At 37.5% G+C, this 22,006-nt stretch overlaps 1 protein-coding gene across 5 annotated transcripts in view; it reads right to left on the bottom strand.

The window, feature by feature from the left end:
* LOC122646021 (transcription factor IIIB 90 kDa subunit) overlaps window positions 1–21,775 on the bottom strand; it is a 100,454-nt gene extending 78,679 nt beyond the window's left edge. The window contains exons 1-6 of one of the 5 annotated variants that reach the window (XM_043839474.1): window positions 21,731–21,775; window positions 21,140–21,233; window positions 20,761–20,842; window positions 20,317–20,392; window positions 2,857–2,942; window positions 2,660–2,736 (exon numbers count right to left, since the gene is read on the bottom strand). In XM_043839474.1, the coding sequence (XP_043695409.1) occupies window positions 2,660–2,736; window positions 2,857–2,942; window positions 20,317–20,392; window positions 20,761–20,842; window positions 21,140–21,204 (386 nt within the window). In that variant the 5' untranslated portion in view covers window positions 21,205–21,233; window positions 21,731–21,775. Of the gene's footprint in view, window positions 1–2,659; window positions 2,737–2,856; window positions 2,943–20,316; window positions 20,393–20,760; window positions 20,843–21,139; window positions 21,324–21,730 lie in introns of those variants that run through there. The other 4 variants (XM_043839475.1, XM_043839476.1, XM_043839477.1 and 1 more) reach the window with 4 other exon arrangements.
* Window positions 21,776–22,006: the final 231 nt, after the last annotated feature.

Genomic DNA, 22,006 nt, shown 5'->3' with positions numbered 1-22,006 from the left:
ACTGAAATAAGAATTAGAAATGTTAAAGTGATACATCAAATTGTTTAACAATGTTACAACTACCATCACATAAACTGACTTTCAATCAAGTATTCAGTACCCGCTAGGGTCACATAGTCTTCCCATGACATAGTGTTGCTATAATGTTGCATATAGTGCTCCACAGCATATAGTGCTCCACAACAAGCATATAAGAGTTTTGTCGAGTTAGGTAAGTAAATACATAGTAGATGGGTCATTTCCATGGATCAACCGAGATCCGAGATCTCGCCGAGATATGTCGATTCTGTCGAGTTAGGTAAGTAAATACATAGTAGAAGGGTCATTTCCATGGGTCAACCCGAAATCTCAACCCTAGCTCCGAGATCTTGGCGAGATATTGTACTTTTATGTATCGTATGCCATCTAATCTCGGTTTCTCAGAAAGCTGAGAAACTCACCGAGTCGAGACGAGTTTTAGAACTATGTCCGATACATGATAAGCTAAGAGAAAGTCGTTTAAAGTGGCATGGCCACATTCAATGGAGGCCTTTGGATGCTCCCGTATGGAGGAGTGATTTGATTCAGATTGAAGGAACCAAAAGAACCAGAGGTAGACCTAAAATGACCCTAGGAGAAGTGGTGAGGGATGACATGCATAGCTAGGCCTTGTATCAAGTATAACCTCAAATAGAGCTAATTGGAGGGCAAGGATCCATGTAGCCGACCCCATTTAGTCGGGATAAGGCTGAGTTGTTGACTTCTTGTTGTTTTTGTTGTTGTTGTTGTTGTACAAACATATCCAAACGATTCATGAATTTAATAATGACCACCAGTTTTTACCCAATGAATCTCTTTCAAGCATAGTTGTCATGGCATCGCCATGGCGTCATATCGCTGGAGTTGGGCACATATCGTTGATCGATATGGGTTATGTCAGAATATCGACCGATATGGCCTCCATGGCGTCGCCATGGCACCGACATGGACGCCATACCACGATATATGGCCATATCGGGCGATATTCTTGTTTCAGCATATAAAACTTAAGTTTTTAATAATTATTTTTTTTTTAACCATTTAAAAGATAATGCCTTTTCCTTAATGTGTATTGGAGGTGCAACTTTTCAAGTTACACCTGCAATACACGTTAACATAAAAAAACTAAAAAACTTTAAACAATACACTATTGAGTAGTATACCCTAACTCTCTTGGAAGAAATAGAAATCGAAAAAGAGAGACAGAGAGAGTCGTGAGATAGAGAGACGCAGTTCTTAACTAGAGTCGTGAGATAGAGAGACACAGTTCTTCTTCACTTTTTCGAATGGTTGTCAGCCTCCTTCCTCGGCTCCGGCAACCTCTTCAAGCAGGTAAGTTATTGTTTGTTTTTTTTTTTTTATTTGGTGGTTCTTCTTCTTCTTCTTCTCCTCCTAGTCCTCCGGCAACTCTCTCCTTCACTTCTTCTTCTTCTTCTTCTTCAGTTCTTCTTCTCCTCCCATTGCTTTTACAGTTCTTCTTCTCACTACTCCTTCAGTTCTTCTTCTCACTTCTTCGTCTTCTTCACTTCCGGCGACTACTCTTCTTTTTTTTTTATAGGTAATATTCAGTTATTCACAGGCCTTGCAGGCTTGCACACAGTCACAGAGGGCTTTTTTTTCTTTTTTCTTCTTCTTGCCTTGCAGGCTTGCACACAGTCACAGAGAGGGTTTTTTTTTTTCCTTTCTTCCTTCTTCCCTTGCACACAGCCACACACACACACTCTGAGACAGAGGGAGAGAGTCGAGAGACAGAGAGCAGGGTGATGGTAATTTTTTCATTTGACAGCCAAATACACACGACTGTTGTATTTTTTTTTGTTTGGTAAAGCAACACCAACAGTAGTGTTTTATATCATGTTTAGTGTTAATATCAAAGTATTTTATATTTGATAGGCTAATCCATGATTTCATATTTTCATAACACTAATGGATATTAAACTTTCATGAATTAAACCATAGTAATACACTTTCATGTTGATATTTTATGTTATAGGGTATATATTATAGCATACTAAATGACATTAAAAATAGGGAAAATAAAAAATAAAACATGGTTGCCATGGCGGGCGACATGTCGATATATCGATTAGACACCCCTCCACCGACTTGGATCACCATGACGACGTGACAACTATGCTTTCAAAAACTGTAAATTATTTGGAAGCACAAGCCTCATCAAGAACATATAAGAGATCAATCATGCAAAGTTAGGAATATTCTCTTGCTTTTATTATCAAAAAGCTGCCAAGTACATTTCTTCCATGAACCTCATGAGAGAACATAAGGCACTGGCTACCATAGGACATTATTCTTTGGGCTTAGTTCTATCTTCAGCCAAGAGATAAAAGGCCATTTTCAGATCCCCTGGCTCCATCAATTCAAATCTAAACAGCGCTGCGTTCTAAGATTATGTTCTTCACAGTTTCCTCCTCATATTTATAAATGTATCATCAGTAAGACAATCTAAAACCCCTTCACTATATTCATAGAACTGAGAAATATTTAATCAAAAATATATTATAAATTGTGTCACAGAAACTTGTAAACTTTTAAAACCATGGATCTGCACATGACACATCTAGGATAACTCAATGTTGGGCAGTAACCACTTAACTCTCCTACTACATATATAGAACCTTACCGGCAGGCAATGTAAAGGCAAGCAGCTGCAACCTGTGATGTTCTACGTCCCCTAGTAAAATTCCTCTCAACCGCTATCTTCAAGAAATGAAGTATATTCAGATTCACATGTGAAAGAAGAAGAATGTACTATAGAGATTTACTACAATATTAGCAGATGGTATGGTCAACAGAAAGCTTAAGTGTAATGGAACATACTTTATAGAAAGCAAAAGCTGGATCAATTATTGAATTTCCACCACCAATACCTAGACTTACGACCATGTCACTGATTTCATCCCTTCCTGCAATACAAAGAGGTAAAGCAATGATAATTGAGAAAGCAGACAGTCGCTATAACCAATCATAGCACACCCTTATGAAAAATGCTTTATTTAAGAGGACAACATTTAAACTATAGAATAGAGAGAAATTAAAAATTTGTTGACTAAAAAATCAAAGATCCAAAGGATTAAAATTGAGAACCCAACGTTGAAGCAGACTTTGTAGCCTTCCCACTGCCATCCTATTTTCCCCTCCCTAATCTAATACATAGTAGACTCATTCAGATTCGAGTATTATTAGGAAAGCATAAAATTCGGAATAATTTGCTTTGTTAATATAAAATTTGGTCAAAAAAACGGAATTAAAAATAAAATTCGGATTCGGATCATTGTTGGAAAACCAGTTTTTCCAACACTACTTGCCCTAAAAACCTGATAACTTGGCGAGTCACGCCGGGACATTCCAGCAAGAATCATTGCATATTCTTCACCGTCACGCCCATCCAACCAAAATTTTGATCTATACTGAAGGGCTAATTTTCACATGCTGCTGCTTTTATCTGTTGTTGCTGTTCCCAACTTGGGCGCTACAGCTTTTATCTGTTGTTGTTCCCCACACATCTTCGTCCAATAAGAAAGCCTCACATTCTTGGAATTCAGGAGCCGCAATGCCAAGGAGAAGCCTGCCTTGCACACAGACATTAATCCCCACACATCTTCATCCACTAAAAAAGCTTCACCTTCTTGAAATTCACCAGCCGCAATGCCAAGGAGCAAGCCTGCCTTGCACACAGACATTAACCTCGGCACTAAAAATAATTGGGGCATTATTTGCCTTCTTTTTAGGAGCAAAGACAATCGATTTAGGGGGATCAGTGCAAGTGCGAGCCAGGTAAGTGTCTACAGAAGATGGCTTCAGCTTCCTTGAGAAATATTTGCAACTCCCGGCACCTCGCAGCTTTTATCTGTTATTGTTCCCCACACATCTTCGTCCACTAAAAAAACTTCACCTTCTTGGAATTCACCAGCCGCAATGCCAAGGAGCAAGCTTGCCTTGCACACAGACATTAACCTCGGCATTAAAAATAATTGGGGCATTATTTGCCTTCTTTTTAGGAACAAACACAATCAATTACGAAGCATCGGTGCAAGTGCAAGCCAGGTAAGTGTCTACAGAAGACGGCTTCGGCTTCCTTGAGAAATATTTGCAACTCCCGGCACCTTGCAGAGCTGTCCGCTTTTATTTCCCCATTTCTGCAAATCCGCATCGGTGCAACTCTCTCTCTCTCTCTCTCCAAATCTAGCGTCATAGCTCTCAATGAATCTCTCTCCCCCACCCCTTATGTGTGTGCAGAGTTCAAATGCTCTGTGACCAGAATCAAGCGAGTTTTATTTGAATAGCTCAAATACTTTGTGTTAAGAGATATCTAACACGATAGGGGGACTCTCCCTATCATGGTTTCCTTTTATTAGTTTATGTCTTTAATTGTTAGTTTCCTAGTCTAAGTAAGTTTCTTGCTTTAGGCTTTAGGCTTAATTAGGTAAAAGTTATATGCCTTTTGTAATTCTGTTTTGATTAATCATACTATTATATAAGTGCATGAACTCATGTTTTGTGGCCACTTTTTCACTTGACTATTTTATCCTTCTTATTTATTTAAATACCCTCTTCTCTATACTATTAAGTTTTATCATTTTTATATCTTTTTCCCTCAAGATTGGTACCCTTACATAGCCGTGTATGAAAACTTTTCCCTAAATAATAAATAAAACAATGAAAAAATTTCCTTTCAATTTAAGGAAACTCTACACTTTTTCTTCCCATTTTTTTTTGGGTAAGATTTTATTTCCATTCCATGTCTCTCTCCTAGAGATTTCTCTTCTCTTCCCATTCCATTTATATGTCTCTTGTCTCTCTCTTCTCAACCTTAATTAATTAGAAATCTGCCAACGTTACGGTAAAAAGAAAAAAAATCCCCTCATAGGAGATTATATTTCTTTCTAATTTTATCTCCCTCCACATTCACTCTTATTGGGATTATCCCTAATTATTCTCTCTCCCTCTCATAGGAGATTATATTTCTTTCCAATTTTTTTCAAAATTTTGTTACCCCATATTATACTCGAATGTTTTTTCTCTCTATCAAACCCAACAGACTCCCTCTTTCCCTTCTTCTCCCACTCCTTCAACTCCCTTGATTCCCTGCTTCTCTCTCTCCCTCCATCGCCTATGAGTGGCTCAACACTGATGGAGGTCCGCACTCCTTCGACTTCCTTCTGAGTAATTCCATTTCTCTCCCCTCCTCACTATTTGTTGTTTACTCATAAGTTTTGATGTAGAACATCAAGGATGGACTACGACTAGACTCTTAAACTCGATTTTTTTTTTTGACAAATAGGTGTCTTCAACTGTGAAATATACTACACACTGTGAATCTGAGTGAAGGTCTTGCTTTACTTAATGTGTTATCGTTTTCAATTAATTCAAGATTGATTTTGGGTTTTTTCTCTCTCTCTAACCCTGTTGGGTAAAATCAAGATTGATTTTAGTTTTTTCTCTCTCTAACCCTGTTCGATTTTACCCATTGCAGGTTTTAGTTAGGATTCCTCTGTCATTTTCAACCTAATGCGCCTCTCTCCACGTTGGATTCTATACGCTTTGCTATATCTTCCTTCACCAGTATACAAATTGCTATAACTTATTGCTTTCTCTGTCTGAAAGTTGTGTTTTGTCATGTTTATTTGTTTGATATTGGCTGCTTCTCTCTCTCCTTAACTTTCCCTTCTACCGTCTCTCTCCGACTTAGTAATTAAAAGGTCTTGTAGCATAAGATGGTTTTCATCATTTACAGTCACACATAAGATTAGCAAACTAACCCCAAGACCAAAATCTTAGATTGGGAACTAGATAGAGAATTTTTAATCACTAGGCAGAGCAAACAATAAAACTGCAAAAGAATCTAGCTTCAAAATCAATAAAACGAATATATAGCATTTATGAACCAGAAATTTCATTAACCCGAAAAGCTCCACCAATTTCTGGTTAACTTCCTTTCTCATTTTAGGATTCCTCCTCCCAAGGCATGAAAGAATTCAAAGGGATTATTACAACGTCCATTACACATCTCATTAACAGAAATTGGAGATAAGAATGCTATTATTAATGGCTTTTAAAGGATTGCAACCTGGAATCAGTGCGGAAAAATGGGGAGTTTGTACAAAGATACACATAATTTGACAGCCCAATATGTGATGGGGATTAAGCACAATTTTTGGACCAAAAAATAAAGGGAATTAGTACCTAAAAATCCAGTCTGAAAATCATGGCCCATATATGAGATGATTATACGAGACAGAATCTGAGAAATTTTTTCTGGAGGTTCACACTGGTTTTGGATGATGGATTTGGAGTTTGGAGCTCAGATATTCCTGTCATTTGGTGAAATGGGAGGACATGAGATATGCGAGAGTGTATTCCAAAATGCTGTTGGGTAGTGGGTGTTGGATAATGGATATGCCTCCATTATTGGGTTCTTCCAAATACATTGAGAAGGATAGCATTTATGAAGTTATGAACTATACTAAACTAAACCGTGACAAAGATGTTGACGCGTTTGTCTCCGTGTTTTAGTAATTACTTTGAAAGATTCCACACTGTCTCTTTTTTCTCCTTCTCTAGAACATAATCACTGCAAATTCCCTTTCTCTTCTCCTGTTTTGCTACTAGCTGGATTCATCTACTAGAACAACTTTTTTTTTGCAAACCAGTAGGTCATGGGAGCTCAAGTTTTGTTACTACTTCTTTTGATGAGTCTTGGGGTACTAATGAATATTTCAGGGAACACAAAAACCAAGAAGAGAAAACAGGGATAGAGACCACGGTAGAATATAATCTGATTCAATCCAAAATTGAATATTTAAGTTTGTTCAGGAGGAAACAGCTGAAAAGAGAAGAGAGAGAAAGAGATGAAAGCAGGAATAGTACTACTTCAGAACCGAAAGCAGCTTATTATTAGGTAGTAAGCTAATGTTTGTCATTTTCAGTGATTTTGATGTTTGCAGTAATCTAATATTTTGTCATTTCCAGCTATGGAAAAGGTTGGATTTTCAGAATTAGCTTTTTCCACTTTTGGTTATTCCCTACCTTCTAATTGGTGGATTGGATTATGCTCTAGACTCTAGAGTCAACATTCTGACATGAAACCTGTTCTCGATAAAGTGAGTAAGTATTGTCCCATGCATTTTGGTCTCATTCAATATCTGCCTCTTCTTCATATTATTTATAATTCATTTTTTAAGTAAAGCAAATTTAGCAGGCCTGCGGTGTTTTCTATGTAGGCTGCTTGTTTTAGTTCCGATCTTTGATTTGGTTGGTTCCTTCAAAGGCAAAGTTTAGATTTTACTTAAAAAATATGAGCTTTACTATAACCAACACAAGACCTCACTGACTAAGGTAGCCGGTAACTTCTCTCCATACCCTATCCTCCCTCTCCCTCTCCCTCTCTTTCAAGTTCCTTAAGGATATATTGTTATCAGTTTTGTGCTGGTCTGTTTTTTTTTTTTTTTTTTTTTTTTTTTTTTCTTCTCTTTATACAGACTAATCCCCAATCTGTGATTGTCCCTTTTCTTTTGTTTTAATAAGATTTTTGTCTTCTCTCTTGATTTTATTTGTTTTGTTTGTAATCATTAGAGTGATAAGAGGACCAAATATCAAAGGACTAATGATAAATCTTAGCAGATTTCAGTGAGATATCTGTCCATGAAGTTTAATTAGCAAGGTTGGAGATAAGACTGCATCAACTTTTTACTTTTTACACCATTCTTTTGCTTCTCATGTTGTGTTTTTATGATATATGTTGGTTTTACAGATGATGTCCAATCCTCAGTCGGTGAAAATGTTTGTGGAAAGCAAGAACATGAGGCCAGTCAGCCAGAAGACTTGAGAACTGCTGCCAAACAGTTAAAGTATGCTTGTACAGAAGATATGATGGACATTGGTTTGAAGATGGCTAATGCACAGCTGAAGAGATTGCAGCAATGCGTATCCATGCAGAAGCTCAGATCACATATAAGTTGAATGCAGCTCAGATGCTAAAAACATAGGTATGCTTGAGTTGCAGTCATTGATGTATTTTCTCAAACTATGGTTATAGCTTATAGGCTTATAGGTGTAGTTATTAGAGTGGAAGGGGTTGGCTTGGCAATTGTGACTGTTGAATCAGTCACTTGGACAGTTCTGTGCCGTCGTGGGCAAAAATTTGTAGCATTTTTTATAGCTTCCACAGTGCTCATGTCTTTAATGTTTGTGTATGTGTATGTGTTGCCTTTCTTGCTTCTCCATTGTGCTCAACCACTTACAAAAGGAAAAAAGTGTGCTGAAGCTTGAAGATAGTTTTCTTGATTCAAATACTTAAACTAACCAATATTGAACTCTAATTTTTTATTCAGTTTGCTAGAAGGAAGTACGAATGTTTAGATATCACAGTCATAACGTTGAATCCTTAATTATTGTAAAAAAATGTAGTTTTCCTGAAATCACAGCTTTAACATAACTTCAAATGATTATCACAGTAAATGTTATTCAGTTGCATTCTGGTGTAGAATACTATTTTTTTCTTGAAAAAGAAGCTTGACACATTTGATGTTTGAAATTTGTGCTGTCAACCATTGGCACAAGATCTTTGAACACCATGAACTGTATAACTCTTGATTAACTAGGAAGTTGTTTCGAGATATTATGAGAAGATTTTTAAATAATGATTTTGTCCCACCCTTTTTCTTTTCTATTTTTCTTATGGCAGACTAGCCATCATTAAGGATTCTGATCAAACTAGATGCATCCTTCAATTGGTGAAGGGATACCAAGGAAAGATTGGAAAGAGAGGTGCCGCAAATACAACTGGTGTAAGGATATAAGCCTGTCTGACATGCATCGATTGAGGCTTCACAGTTGTTTTAGTGTACTTTCGAGACTATGGAAGAAGTAGTGCATACAGTCCGCATTGTATTCGTTGATGTGTTCCAGACAGCCACAAAAAAACTCATTGCTATTGAATACGTACAGACACTAGTCAGTCTTCAAATCAAAAGGAATATCCCCAGTATTGTACTTCTTAATCAGATTGAATTTTGTTTGTACTAGCTTTTGGCTTCTTGTATTAACTTGCAAAGAATTTTTATTTAAACTTTTAAAGTAGTCATAAAGTTCATGCTCAAAAGGTTACATGGGTGTATTTAAAGAATGATCTCATCTGACCAGTTGATCTTCAATAAGATAAATGGCCTTTCGCTGGTTCTTCTTTTCATGATCTGAACATGGGAATGATAAATTTGTTTTAATTGAAGCTTAGAAGGAAATATGCATAAAAATGTGCATATTTGGGCTGATTCTTGATTCAGCATATAGACTTTAATAGGTTTTACTGAATAAACTATCAGGATCTTCAATTGCTATTTCCTCATTACGAGAGTGGATATTAATCTATAGTTAACGGTAAACATTGAGAATCGATAACTTTATACAAATCATTTAACCCTGGATAATCCACATTGGCGACCATAGACCATCCCTCTCTTCCTTGCCTACACCTCTCACCTCCCCCATCCCTGTTTTTTACATCTCTTACGTTCTTTCTCTCTTTATCTCACACACAGTCACATACGTTCTCCACAAGTGCATTTGCACGTGCATGTTTACTAGTATAAATATGCGTTGGTTGGTACGGTAGAACAATCTATTGCACAACCCTTTTTTCCGTCTTCTCTCTTCTCTTTGCCAGGCACTAGTTACAGGTTCTGGGATTCTTTACATGGTATCAAAGGAGTAACCAATACATGGTTCTCTACGTGATTGCCGTTTTGAGAGTCGTCTACGGTTTCCAGTTTGAAGATGGGAACCCTACTTCATAGAAGAAGAAGGACTAGGGTTCCATATGCTGGAGACTGAAGTATTAAGATTTTGATGCTGCAAAGTGTTCCCTTTATCTATCGCTGATGTTGCTGATCAATCTATGATGATCGAAGTTTACTGATGGTTTTAATTGAAAACCTGCCGTGTCGATTTGTTTGATGAGTGGCCGCTGCTTCCCCTTGATTATACCTGAATCGATTCCTCTTGGCGTGCCATTGTCGGCTTCATATGTGATCGTTTTATTTATTTGCTGCTATTTTTTGTTATTGTCGAAGGCGTTTACTTGGTAACCAGTTTCTTGATGGTTCTCGAAGATTTATTTGCTTAGTTGGTTACCTTTGCTGCTATTTGATGCAATCGTTTGCTGGTGATTTCCTGGTCCAAGAAAGTTGTTGTTCTTGGTAGGTTACTGAAGATGGTAATGCCCCCTTTTGGTATTTGTGTTTGCTGCATAGTTGTCACGGCGTCATGGCGATCCAAGTTGGTGGAGAAGTGTCTGATCGATATATCGACACGTCGCCCGCCATGGCAATCATGTCGACCATGGCAGAATTGTAATTAAATCCAAAGTTGAATGGCAAACTAGCAGATAAATCAAGATTTGTAAGAGCAATGGCAGAATTGTAATTAAATCCAAAGTTGAATGGCAAACTAGTAGATAAATCAAGATTTATAAGAGCAATGGCAGAATTGTAATTAATCTGAAGTTGTAAAGGAGTGGCAGAACTGTAATTTAATGGAGTTAAAGAGAAAACTGAATGGGTTAAACAGAATAGAAATAGAGAATATAAGGGGTTTTATATAAATAATATAAGTTGTCCTTACTTGCAATTTTAAAGACTTAATGTCTTCTTCAACCTTGCAATAACACAATAGAAAGAGAGGCAGAGAGGCGGTGAACTGGAGTAGTTCCAGCAGAGGAAACTCCTTATGAAGATGATTCTCCCTGCAATTTCTGGAACAAAATCACAGCACCAAGGTCTGCCGATCCCAACAAGAAATAGCCCCAAAATTCTACTGGCAACCGAATGGTGAGATCTGAAATCAGATCTGGTGGATGTCTTAGTTGCAGGTTACTAAACCAAGGCTAAAATAGGAGATTTTGGGAAGCAGGGAGTGGGTCTAAGGTTGGGGAAGAAACAAAAAATTAAAGAAGAAGAAATCGAAGAGGGAAAGAGAGACAGGACGCCATGGCGTAGGTCGATATGCACAGACCTCTAGTGCCAGGACGCCATGGCGACGATATGGCGACGCCATGACAACTATGGTTTGCTGTTAATAAATTCCTTTGTGATTGGCATTTCAATCGATCGATCGACCGAAGAAGATGAAGAAGATTCATATACTGCTGGTTTTGATTCCATACTTTCCACCTCTGGTTCATGATTCAATTTCTGCCGGATTATAGCTTTCTTGGTCAAAGGTTGAAAATACTCCAACAACAGGTTGAAGTCTAGTCAATGGGTTAAAGACATAATTCCTATTCTGGTTTCCCCTTGCTGGTTGCGTGACTGTGAGGAAGACAGTCGCGATTCCAATTCGAAGGTTACTGCCTTGATTTCCGCCGGATATTCTCCTCTTGATCGAAGGATTGAAGAAGATTTATCCCTTTGTTTCCGCTGGTTCAGAGCCGTGACTGTTGAGAGGTAGAAGATAGTCGGGACTCTTTAACTTTTGGGATCAATTCTTTGCTTTTATGTGTCTCATCATTTTCTTTTCCCATATTACCCCTAGTTGGTACCGTGAAAGCCTCCAACACCTTCTCGGTTACGCCTTTTTTTTCAGGTTCCATTTCCACGTTGTTTTATTGCCTATTTTCCAACTTTGCCCCCACCCTCTATTTGTTTTAGTGAAGTATCTTTTACGAATGGCTTCTTTGTTGAAGGTATTTAATGCTATTACCCTACCTTTAATTATTACCCATCCTTCTCAAGTTATTTACATCTTGCCATTAAGAGTTTGCTAATTCCAAGTATACCCATGGTCATTAATTATTAACCCCTTCCATATCCTTGGCTCTTTGTCTTACCTTGTAACTGTTGAAAATTCTGGTTTATCACAATATTGCCATTGGTTCTTAAACTTGAGCCAATTTGATGATTTGGAGCCCATATGTGATCCAAAACAGGTTTTGGACCCGAAATTGCATTGTTTGGTATATTTTCTTGGGTGCTCCCATTAGCGTGGTCAGAATTTACCAAATTGCCATTGGGCTTATGTTTTTGCATCGTGTGGTGATTGTGCTTGCCTACAATTTTACACTGAGGGGGAGGCTGGAAATTATTATTGGGATTTTATTACCATGTGGGGGTGATTGAAGATTTTATTGGGATCTTATTTGCTTGTGATCTTGCTTACAAGATTTGTTGAGATGCCTGTCCTTTGAAATGCTGATTATTAGTCATGATTTGTTCACATGTAATGCTACAAGTGCGGGGGAGATTGAAGATGTCTACTGCAAGCAATTTTATCTAAGACTTTTTCATGTGCTCGGGACTCAAGAGTGAGTCTGATTGTTGTTGGAGTGCCTTCCTTGAGATGGACTTATGTGTAGCCATTGGAGCTGCATTTTTGTAGAATTTACGTAGCCATTATAGTTGCACTTTTACGGGCTTTTGTGTAGTCATTGTAGCTGCACTTTTATGGGATTTTGTGTAGCCATTGGAGTTGCACGTTTGTTTGTTTTTGTTGGAGCAGGTTACTACTTGCATTTTGTTGCTTTCATTGGGAAGGACGTTTGGTGTAGCCGTTAGGTGTTGCATTTTGTTATCTTCCTTGAGAAGAGCTTTTGATGTTGGCGTGTTGCTGATTGGATTTGTTTGGACTGCTATTGTTGATGGATTTATTGATTGGAGTGCTGCTTTGAGCTCATTGGCGTCAATGACTACATGTGTTCAAGACTGGTGCTGCCTTTAATTTTTTATCTTGTTGGTCCAAGCTGGAGCTTTCTTTTGATATGCGTATACTCCAGCTTGAGGGAGAGTGTTAACAGATATGTAACACGATAGGGGGACTCCCCCTATAATGGTTTCCTTTATTAGTTTGTCTTTAATTGTTAGTTTCCTAGTCTCAGTAAGTTTCTTGTTTTAGGCTTTAGGCTTAATTTGGTAAGAGTTATATTCCTTTTGTAATTCTGTTTTGGTTTAATATAAATATGTGTTGGTTGGTACAGTAGAACAAGCAATCTATCGCACAGCCCCTTTTTCCATTGTTCTCTCTTCTTCTCCATTAATCTCTTTCTATCTTCTCTCTTCTCTTTGCCAGGCACTGGTTACAGGTCCTGGGATTCTTTACACTTTGTAACCATGCTTGAGAAACTTTTATTTGACTCGTTATAAACACTGAGTCGCTTGTGACTCTGACCGACTCTGGTCATTTTTCATACTGAGCCAGTTTACATGACTTTTGACCAAGCTTTGTCATCTTTTTACCCGAATCGGGTGACTCGCCTGAGACAAAACCTGGTTTTGCCAGGATTGATTCAGAAATTATTTGTTTACCTATAAAAATATCTGAGCGAAAAATTCAGATGCTCATTGTTTATATATGATTTTACCTATTTCCCATTATCAAACACTTATCATTCATGCATAACATACAAGTGATATAAAAATTGAAATAAAATTGGATAACATCCCTTTCATAAATCACAAAGCATAACAAAGATTCAAAATCATTACCATCAATCCACCTAATACCATCATCCATGGAAACCAAAAACAAAAATTACCATAAAGAAAATATAGGAAAACATCTATAAAAGCATAACTCTAATCACATGTCCATAGCTCAAATAATCGAATAACACTGTGTGGGGGCTAAGTCCAGCTCTCAGTAAAAGTACCAATTGGACCAAATAACAAGTCTTCAGTAGTGCCATCATTTGTTTCAGCCAAGGACCTCTCTATCTTCTTTTTGTCAATGGTCTCAATCCCATCATCAAAAAAAATTGACACTAATGTTGTCAAGATTAATAGGCAACTTTTTGTTCAAATTCAGCCTTTTTTTCAATCATTAATAAAGCCATCCTAACATGAATTTAAGTCATCCAACCCTTTTTTGTTTTTGTTGAATCCCGAGCAAGGTTCTAAACTTGGGTTTCAACCAGCCAAAAACTGAGTTCGTCTCGGTTTCGACCATATCTCAGTCAAAACCTAGGACTTTCTCCAGGCTAACTCGAGCCATGGTTTCAAGGCCCAGAAGTTGTTTTTTTGCCCTGATTCTTGTTGTGCTGCCTATTTTTTACGTTTTAAACCCAGTCCATGCATTAGCTTCACATAGAGAACACTAAAAATATTACTTGTGGTTTTGATCCAAGTTTGGTACTGTATATTGTTCTTGGACATGATATCGAATAAGGTTTGACCAGAACATAACTCCTTCAGTATAAATGAGATTTATAGCAATCTTGGATTTGTTAAAAAGCTTTATTTTGATAGCTTTTTAACAAGTCCAAGATTGCTTAAATCTGATTTATATTGAAGGAGTTATGTACCGGTCAAACTTAATTTGGTGTGCGCAAATCTGTCAAAATCGCTTTGAATGAAAATTGGACATCAAAACAAATGAATATTTTACCGCACTTTTGGTTTTTAACAATGTTTTACCATATTAAGATTTATGGAATTTTTAGATTTGAGAAAATCCCCAACATTAGAAAGTTGAAAATTTTACCTACGGTCGAAAATACAGTTTTTGTTCTTGAACTGGGGGGTGACTTTTTTCCTTTTGGAATTTTATTTTTTAACTATTTTTATTGGATTCATATAGGGGGTATTTGCTTATTTATGAATAATATCTTAAGTACATGAAATACAAAAACATTTACTTAAATGATATTAAACATAACTAAGTGTCTATCCTGGCTTCTGGCCTGGTTTCTAGAAGTTTTTGGCATAATATCTGTCTGTCCTAGTTCCAAGCCAAGTTTCCCCTAGTTTCGATGGGCATATATGTTGAAACCACCGAAATCTGGTCGAAACCAGTAAAAACCATCGAAACCCGGTCGAATCCAAGGATTTTATAAAATCCCCCTTCAACTCGTCTCAGAAACCTGCGAAACCGAGTTAACTTGGTGGTTTCGATAGGTTTCTATCGAGTTTTTCTTCCATGATCCCGAGCACTCCAATTCCTCTCACAAGCTAAAGAACTACATGGTCAGCTTAAAATTTGAATGGCATACTTTTGTAAGACGAGATTAATAATACAACAACAACAAACTAAGCCTTATCCCAACTTAATGGGGTCGGCTACATGGATCCAAACAAAACAAAATAGAGAAAACAAAGATATACTAAAAAGGACAAATGGAAAATGAGGAATAAATAGAAAGATGAAAGATAGTAGGAGGGAAAAAACACAGCCCAATACGCCAGGATAATCTTAGCTAAATGGGGACAGCGACATGGATCCTTGCCCTCCAATAGGCTCTGTCCGAGACCATACTTGGGAGCAAACCTAGACTATGCATGTCCTTCCTCACCACTTCTCCTATGGTCATTTTAGGTCTTCCCCTATCTCTTTTAGCCCCTTCAATCGGAATCATATCACTCCTCCTTATTGGGGCGTCCCTTGGTCTCGGTTGAAAATGACCATACCACCTTAAATGACTCTCTCGGAGCTTGCCATTGATCGGGGCAACTCCCAAGTCCGCACTTTATCCTTCCTTATTTTTCCACACATCCAACGTAGCATCCTCATCTCAGCTACACAAAGCTTATCAATATGACACTTTTTAACTGCCCAACATTTTGCCCCATACATCATGGCCGAGCGAACAACAGTCCTATAGATTTTTCCTTCAAGTTTTAGAGGAATACATCGGTCACACAGCACTCCAGACGCACCTCTCCACTTCATCCAACCCACTTTAATTCTCTGTGTAACATCATCCTCTATGTTCCCTTCTTTACTTATTATTGATCCCAGATATCTAAAATAGTCACTTTGCAGTATCTCTAATTCCTCAATTCGCACCATATTAGTATCCATCAAGGTGTGACTAAAATTACACATCATATACTCCGTTTTCGTTCGACTAATCTTAAATCCTCTTGTTTCCAAAGTTGACCTCCAGAGCTCTAACTTAGTGTTAATCCTTTCTTTTGTCTCATCTACCAAAACGATATCATCAGCAAAGAGCATACACCTTGGAACCTCATCTTGAATGCTCTTAGTCATATCATCCATGATAAGTGAAAAAGATAAGGGGTTAAGGCTGAGCCTTGATGTAATCCAATCGTAATTGGGAATTCCTTGCCCTGACCTCCCACAAATCTCACTCTAGTCACCATGCCCTCATACATATCTTTAGTAACATCCACATATTTACTTGACACCCCCCCCCCCCTTACTAGAACATGTTGGATTAGATCTCTAGGGACTTGGTCATAGGCTTTTTCCAGAACGATGAAGACCATATGGAGATCCTTCTTGCTATCTCTATATCTTTCAATTGAAACAAGACCAAACCCTAACAATTGAAAAAAAAAAGAACATATATAAATATAAGGGAAAAAGAACACTAACCGGTTGCGTGGTTATTGCGCCTAGACATAGGAGCACGCGAAAAGACCGTTCAGCCCTAAGTGAAATTGTAAATCCTATCTAAACTAATGCCAGTGCAACCTGAAATGCTAGTTTTTCTGTGTATGGGCTATCAATGCCTCTGGTCCAGTTCCTCCTATGAATAGCAAAGAGGAGTCATGGCTTTAAATAATCCAACCAACTGTACCTTCCTCAAATGAGGTTGAGAAGGCCCCGTTTGTGGACACAACCATCACACATCAGATAAGGATTTAGTTTCCCACTAACCCCAATTTTTCATGGGCTCCTCACAAAGAAAAGAAAGAATATCTAACAAAAATTACAAAGGAAACAATTATGTCGTGGTAAACAAAGGGCTTTTCATAGAAGGTTTCATATGTTAAACGGTGGTAAAGGTCAATAAATGGTATCATTAGGCACAATTGGTCAGAGAAAGGAACAAGGACTCAATATTGGTTTATAAAGAAATAGTAATCGCCAAAGAATTAGCTAACAAAAAATGATGTCTTTGCTTCCTCAACAGGGTAGAGAATACAGAGTAAAGAGAGTAGTAGTCCAATAAACTCACTTGGTCCCTCGTTAAATGGCTTCTGCACCTATCACGAGGTGCACTGTTTCGCAAAACATCACATAGAAATTAATGCATGTACCCATCTCATTCTCTCTCTCTCACTCACCAGCGAAGAGTTGGGATCGTCCAATCAATCAGTTGCAAGTCGCAAATCTTCATCTTCCACAAAACAAGAAATCCAGGCCTAACAAACTCGGTCTGGGGATGGCAACAACACTCAAAGTCAGGGAAGGAATCTCCTTTTCGTCAACTCATTTACAATACTCTAATGATTTCTTCGTCATTATCTTCATGGATTACAGGTAAAGAGTTGACATCATCATAATCTCTTATCACTAGAAGATCTCTCTCCATTGTTTGATGGATAGCAACGTGGAAGAAGAATAAGAACGCACTTTCATAGCTCTTATTGTTGAAAGATCTCTCTTCATTGTTTGTTGGATGGAAGAAGAATAAAAAAGAGGAAACATCTTTCTTCAACTTTCACAATTTGGTACATCTCTCGCTCTTCCGCTCTCACACACACTCTCCCTCTCCCTCTGCTAGACAACATGTTCCCTCCTTTTGGGTGATACACAAGTATTGTTGGCTTTTTATTTACTGTTGGTGAATGTTTTCAAAATGGTGTTTTTTTATTTTCTTGGTCAACATCTGATTTCTGGAGATATTGGGTGGAAGGATGTTGGAGAAGACATGGGAAGCAAAAATAAAGCATCCAAGACGTGCGCAACGGGCTACAAGTTGTAGATATTCCATGGCCCACATTAGTTCCTTGTCTTGAATCCTATAAGTCAACTCATAGGGACCATGATAATTCTACACCATCCAAAATTTAGCCAGATTTCACAGGGTATGGCTTTGTTTTTACTTTCACACTCATCATCATACATGCACTTACATTACGGCCAGTTAACTGCATTTGCATTATTTCACTTTATTATTGGTTTTTATTCAATTTATTTATAAATGTTTCACGCTATGGTTTTGAGCTTTGCAGGCCATGTTGAGCAGTTGACTAGAGAAGCCTACATGCAATGGAATCCGTTGGAAGAGTTGGATGGAGTGGTGATCAATTTTACATTGACACTCATCATCATACACGCACTTACATTACGGTCAGTTCCCTGCATTTGCATTATTTCTCTTCATTTTATGTTTTCATTTAATTTATTTACATATGTTTCACACTATGGTTTTGAGCTTTGCCAGGCCCATGTTGAGCAGTTGACTAGAGAAGCCTACATGCAATGGAATCCATTGGAAGAGTTGGATGGAGTAGTAATTGAGAATGCTTTGCAACCAATAGGTATTCAACTCTATACCCTCTTCTTTTATCTGCCTTTGTTTGGACCCAATTCTGATATCTAGTTTTCAGCCCCTTCTCAGTAGCCCACTCTCGTGAGGCAAATGTAATGTGTAAAAGCCCACTTTTTAGCCTTAGCAATATTGGATGTTGGTCCCTATTATTTTATAATGATGAATTCTCAAGAGAATATTCTCGAGTTCTTCATTATCATTGCATAGGAAGAGAAAATTCTCGACTTCTTCATTTGATACGCTATCAACTATTCATAATAATCATCTGTTTCATCAGATGAAACCATTATATCGCCAATGAACTCCATTGCTTCGTTGAATTGACGAATCTTTTTTAATCTTGGACTACAAAAGTAAGCATGGTTGCGAACAGTAACTGCAAAGTGGATGAAATCTAAAATATTCCCATCCCTTTTTTCATCAAAGATTCTAAAAACAGGCCATAATGATGGTTTGTCTCCTTAACTATTCCAATACCTCACTTGCTCTTTCCATTGCCTCATCCATAGCCCCATCATTCCATAAATCCCAAATCTCTTTTGAAATTAATCTAGAACAACTCTCTTTGAATTATATCAACACCACCATAGTTGCTTCAATGGATTTAGAATTTCTAAGACCCCTCCTTCCACTCAGCTGATGCAACTAAGAGTCTAACTTCTCTTCCACTTCAACAATGGACTGAAGCATTAAGAAGTTAAAATCAAACCTAGTCTTACAAGGGTTTTCAATTCCTTGTTTGTGAATTTTTCTCATCAGCTGCAAGACAATGATAGACGAATAAAAGTAATCTACAATGTGTGTTTCATCATCAAAAAAATTCTTGGACCCATATAACTTCTTCATAAATATCCTTCAACATAAGATTAATTCCATGAGCTACACATTGAGTCTTGAACAACCAATGGTGTTTTCCAATAAGCTTATCAAATGCATTTTCATACTTAGAAGCATTATCTGAAATTATCTAAACCACATTCTTTGGAGCAATACTTTGAATCACTCCATCAAGAATATCAAAAATAAATGGACTAGTCATCCTCGCATGAGAACACTCTTCAGACTTAAAGAAAAGAGCACCACCAAGGAAGTAAGCAATAACATTAAAAGACAACTTCTTTAAGTCAGTTCATGAGTCGAACATAATGGTACAACCAATATCCATCCAAGACAATTTTACTTCAACATATTTTCAAAGTCTCTTCTTGCTTTAGGGATAGGGATTATTCTACGGTGAAGAGTCCTATAACTCAGAAGAGGAACAGTAAAACCATAACGGCAGAACCCTTTATACAATTGATGAAAGCCTCCGATTGAACAGCATTAAAATGAGTATTGTTCTAGATAAAGAACTCAGGGACGTATTTCTCTCAAGTTAGCTTATCCATCTTAGGTACCACTAATTCCATTGTAGCTTGTCTCTAGCCAAGTGGAGTCAAAGAGATAGAAGTGAAATCAATCCCATTCTCAGTAGTATTACTCTTAAACTTTTTACTACTTGAATCAGCATTAACAACACCAAAGGCTGCTGCTTGGACATCAAATGTGATGTACATCACAAGTCCATATGTACCCGCAGGAACAAGCCCCAAAACCAGCCCAGCAAGGTTGTGGGATTCGACTACTGTGAGAGGCAGCCTAGCCTGATGATGTGGCAAGTTTTTGTTAGTTCGATGGAGCATCACCTAAGGCAGCCCCAGCCCAGAGAGAAGCGTGAAGAAGATTAAGAGACCAAGACAGAAATTATTTTTTTTTTTTTTTTAAAGTTATTGTTCACATGAACAGTACCGGAGAACTGTTCGCGTGAACAGTGATTTGAGGGCACATATGGACAGCTTTTCCACACTAATTCAATTTGATGATCATTTGTAAAATAAGTGACACTTTGAAAAACAAAGCTAAACTTCCCAATTCCCATAAATGGGCCATAAGGCCCATAATACCAAAAATGAGTTAATTATTTTTATTGTATTATAAAAAATAAAAATAAAAATTCATAATTTAAAACTATTATAGATAACAAAAGATATTCCGGAAAAAAAAGCACATACCTTTATTCAAAGTCCTTTCATGTGACTCAGAGTGCTCGCCTTGCACAGTCCTCACAAAATTACCCGACATTTGGCTCTGCAAATAAAAATTATAGTAGATATGTTAAAAGAAGGGGAATACATGCATCTGATGTTATACGGAACTGCCAATTGCCTTGATAGACCGTATAGAAAGATCAATAGACTATTGCAGAAGTTTCCAGTTTCTGACACATCTGATGTTACAAAAAGGCTTTACAAAAATTAGCAAATATTATCAAATTGTTGACAATACTACTTGACATTGAGTGATACATCTTGACGGATTTACAACACTAGAAGATGGCATCCATGTTAGGATACTTGTCTCCGTATCCTACTGATATTATTTTGGGGCTAGCAATTAATTAATGCATGTATGAGAACAAAATAACAATAACTAGGAAAAGAAGAGCAATGACAGACCTGCCCTCCAGCACCTTTTATAAAGGTGACTTCAGTAGAGAATACATCCTGATCAATAACCCTTCCGCAACTAGAACAACATCTGAGGCAACAAACAAAACAAAGGCGGTAAGTTCTCATTAAATGCATAAAATATTGTGATTGAACAAGACTTTCGAATTCTCAACAAGATAATGGCAATTAAAGAGGTACCACACTTCTTTACCAGATTACAGGTACAAAAAAAGCAACATGCATTGGTCATTTCAGTCAATGATGAAAAGAAATAACCGAAAGTAGTCACACAAAGGTGCTCCTCTAATGCCTTGAATGACCCATTAAAACAATAAATAAAGAAAAATAAAAATCGGTGAGGTTAACCCATTATTCAGCCACTTACAAGAATCCATTAATAGGATCACGCTCCATTTGTCTATTTTTTGCACAATGCTTACACCACCCCATTGTTGCAGATTCTAGTTTCCTCAGCTCACCTGAGATAAGTTAAAAATAGATACATACATTAATGGCAGTTAAATCTATTTGGAATTTGGGAATGCTACACGAGCAAGATCCTATTAAACCAGCAGCTTTAGAAATTGATAATAGTAAACATAATTTAAACAGAAATTTGGGCTTCGAGGAATATAACAAGATCTTACTCCAAAGTTATTTGGGAGTTTTAATGTTCAGGAAAACGATTCAGTGCTATATTTGAAATTGCTACTAATGCTGCAAAATCTCTAAAATGCTAAAAAAGAAAGATGGAAACCAAAACAAAAGCCCTTGAATACTGAAAATTTATAACCGAATAGGACACCAAAACATAGGGAAAGCCTTACCAATGCAACAGCCTCCATAGTGGACGGCATAAAAGCAAAGGGAGAGCATCAAATAAGAAATTACTACGGAACTACTTAGGAATTGATAAGCTGTAGCTGGAAGGGAAAGAATCCTTTCCACTTGACGGTAATGAGAGAGAGATACTTACAATTGAATGCTGCAATCCACTGGAGAGTCGGATATTGGAACGAAAAACGCAGCTGCAATCACAGGTACTCGCCGCTGCAACCGTCCAGAGGGGAAGAATAAAATCTGGAAGAAGAGGGGGGCCGTGAAGGATTTGGGGGTTTTAGGTTTTCCAGACCAGGAACCTGTGAAAAAGGGCGGTAATGAAGGTAAATCGGGATTTTGGTTTTTACTTTTGATTATTTTGTTTTTAAATCTTATTACAATCAGGCCCACTCGCTGGTCACAGTTTAGGGCT

This window comes from Telopea speciosissima, chromosome 11 (genome assembly GCF_018873765.1).
Source record: "Telopea speciosissima isolate NSW1024214 ecotype Mountain lineage chromosome 11, Tspe_v1, whole genome shotgun sequence".
NCBI lineage: Eukaryota > Viridiplantae > Streptophyta > Magnoliopsida > Proteales > Proteaceae > Telopea > Telopea speciosissima.
Note: the sequence above shows the minus strand (reverse complement) of the source record. Positions and strands in the feature narration are given on the sequence as shown.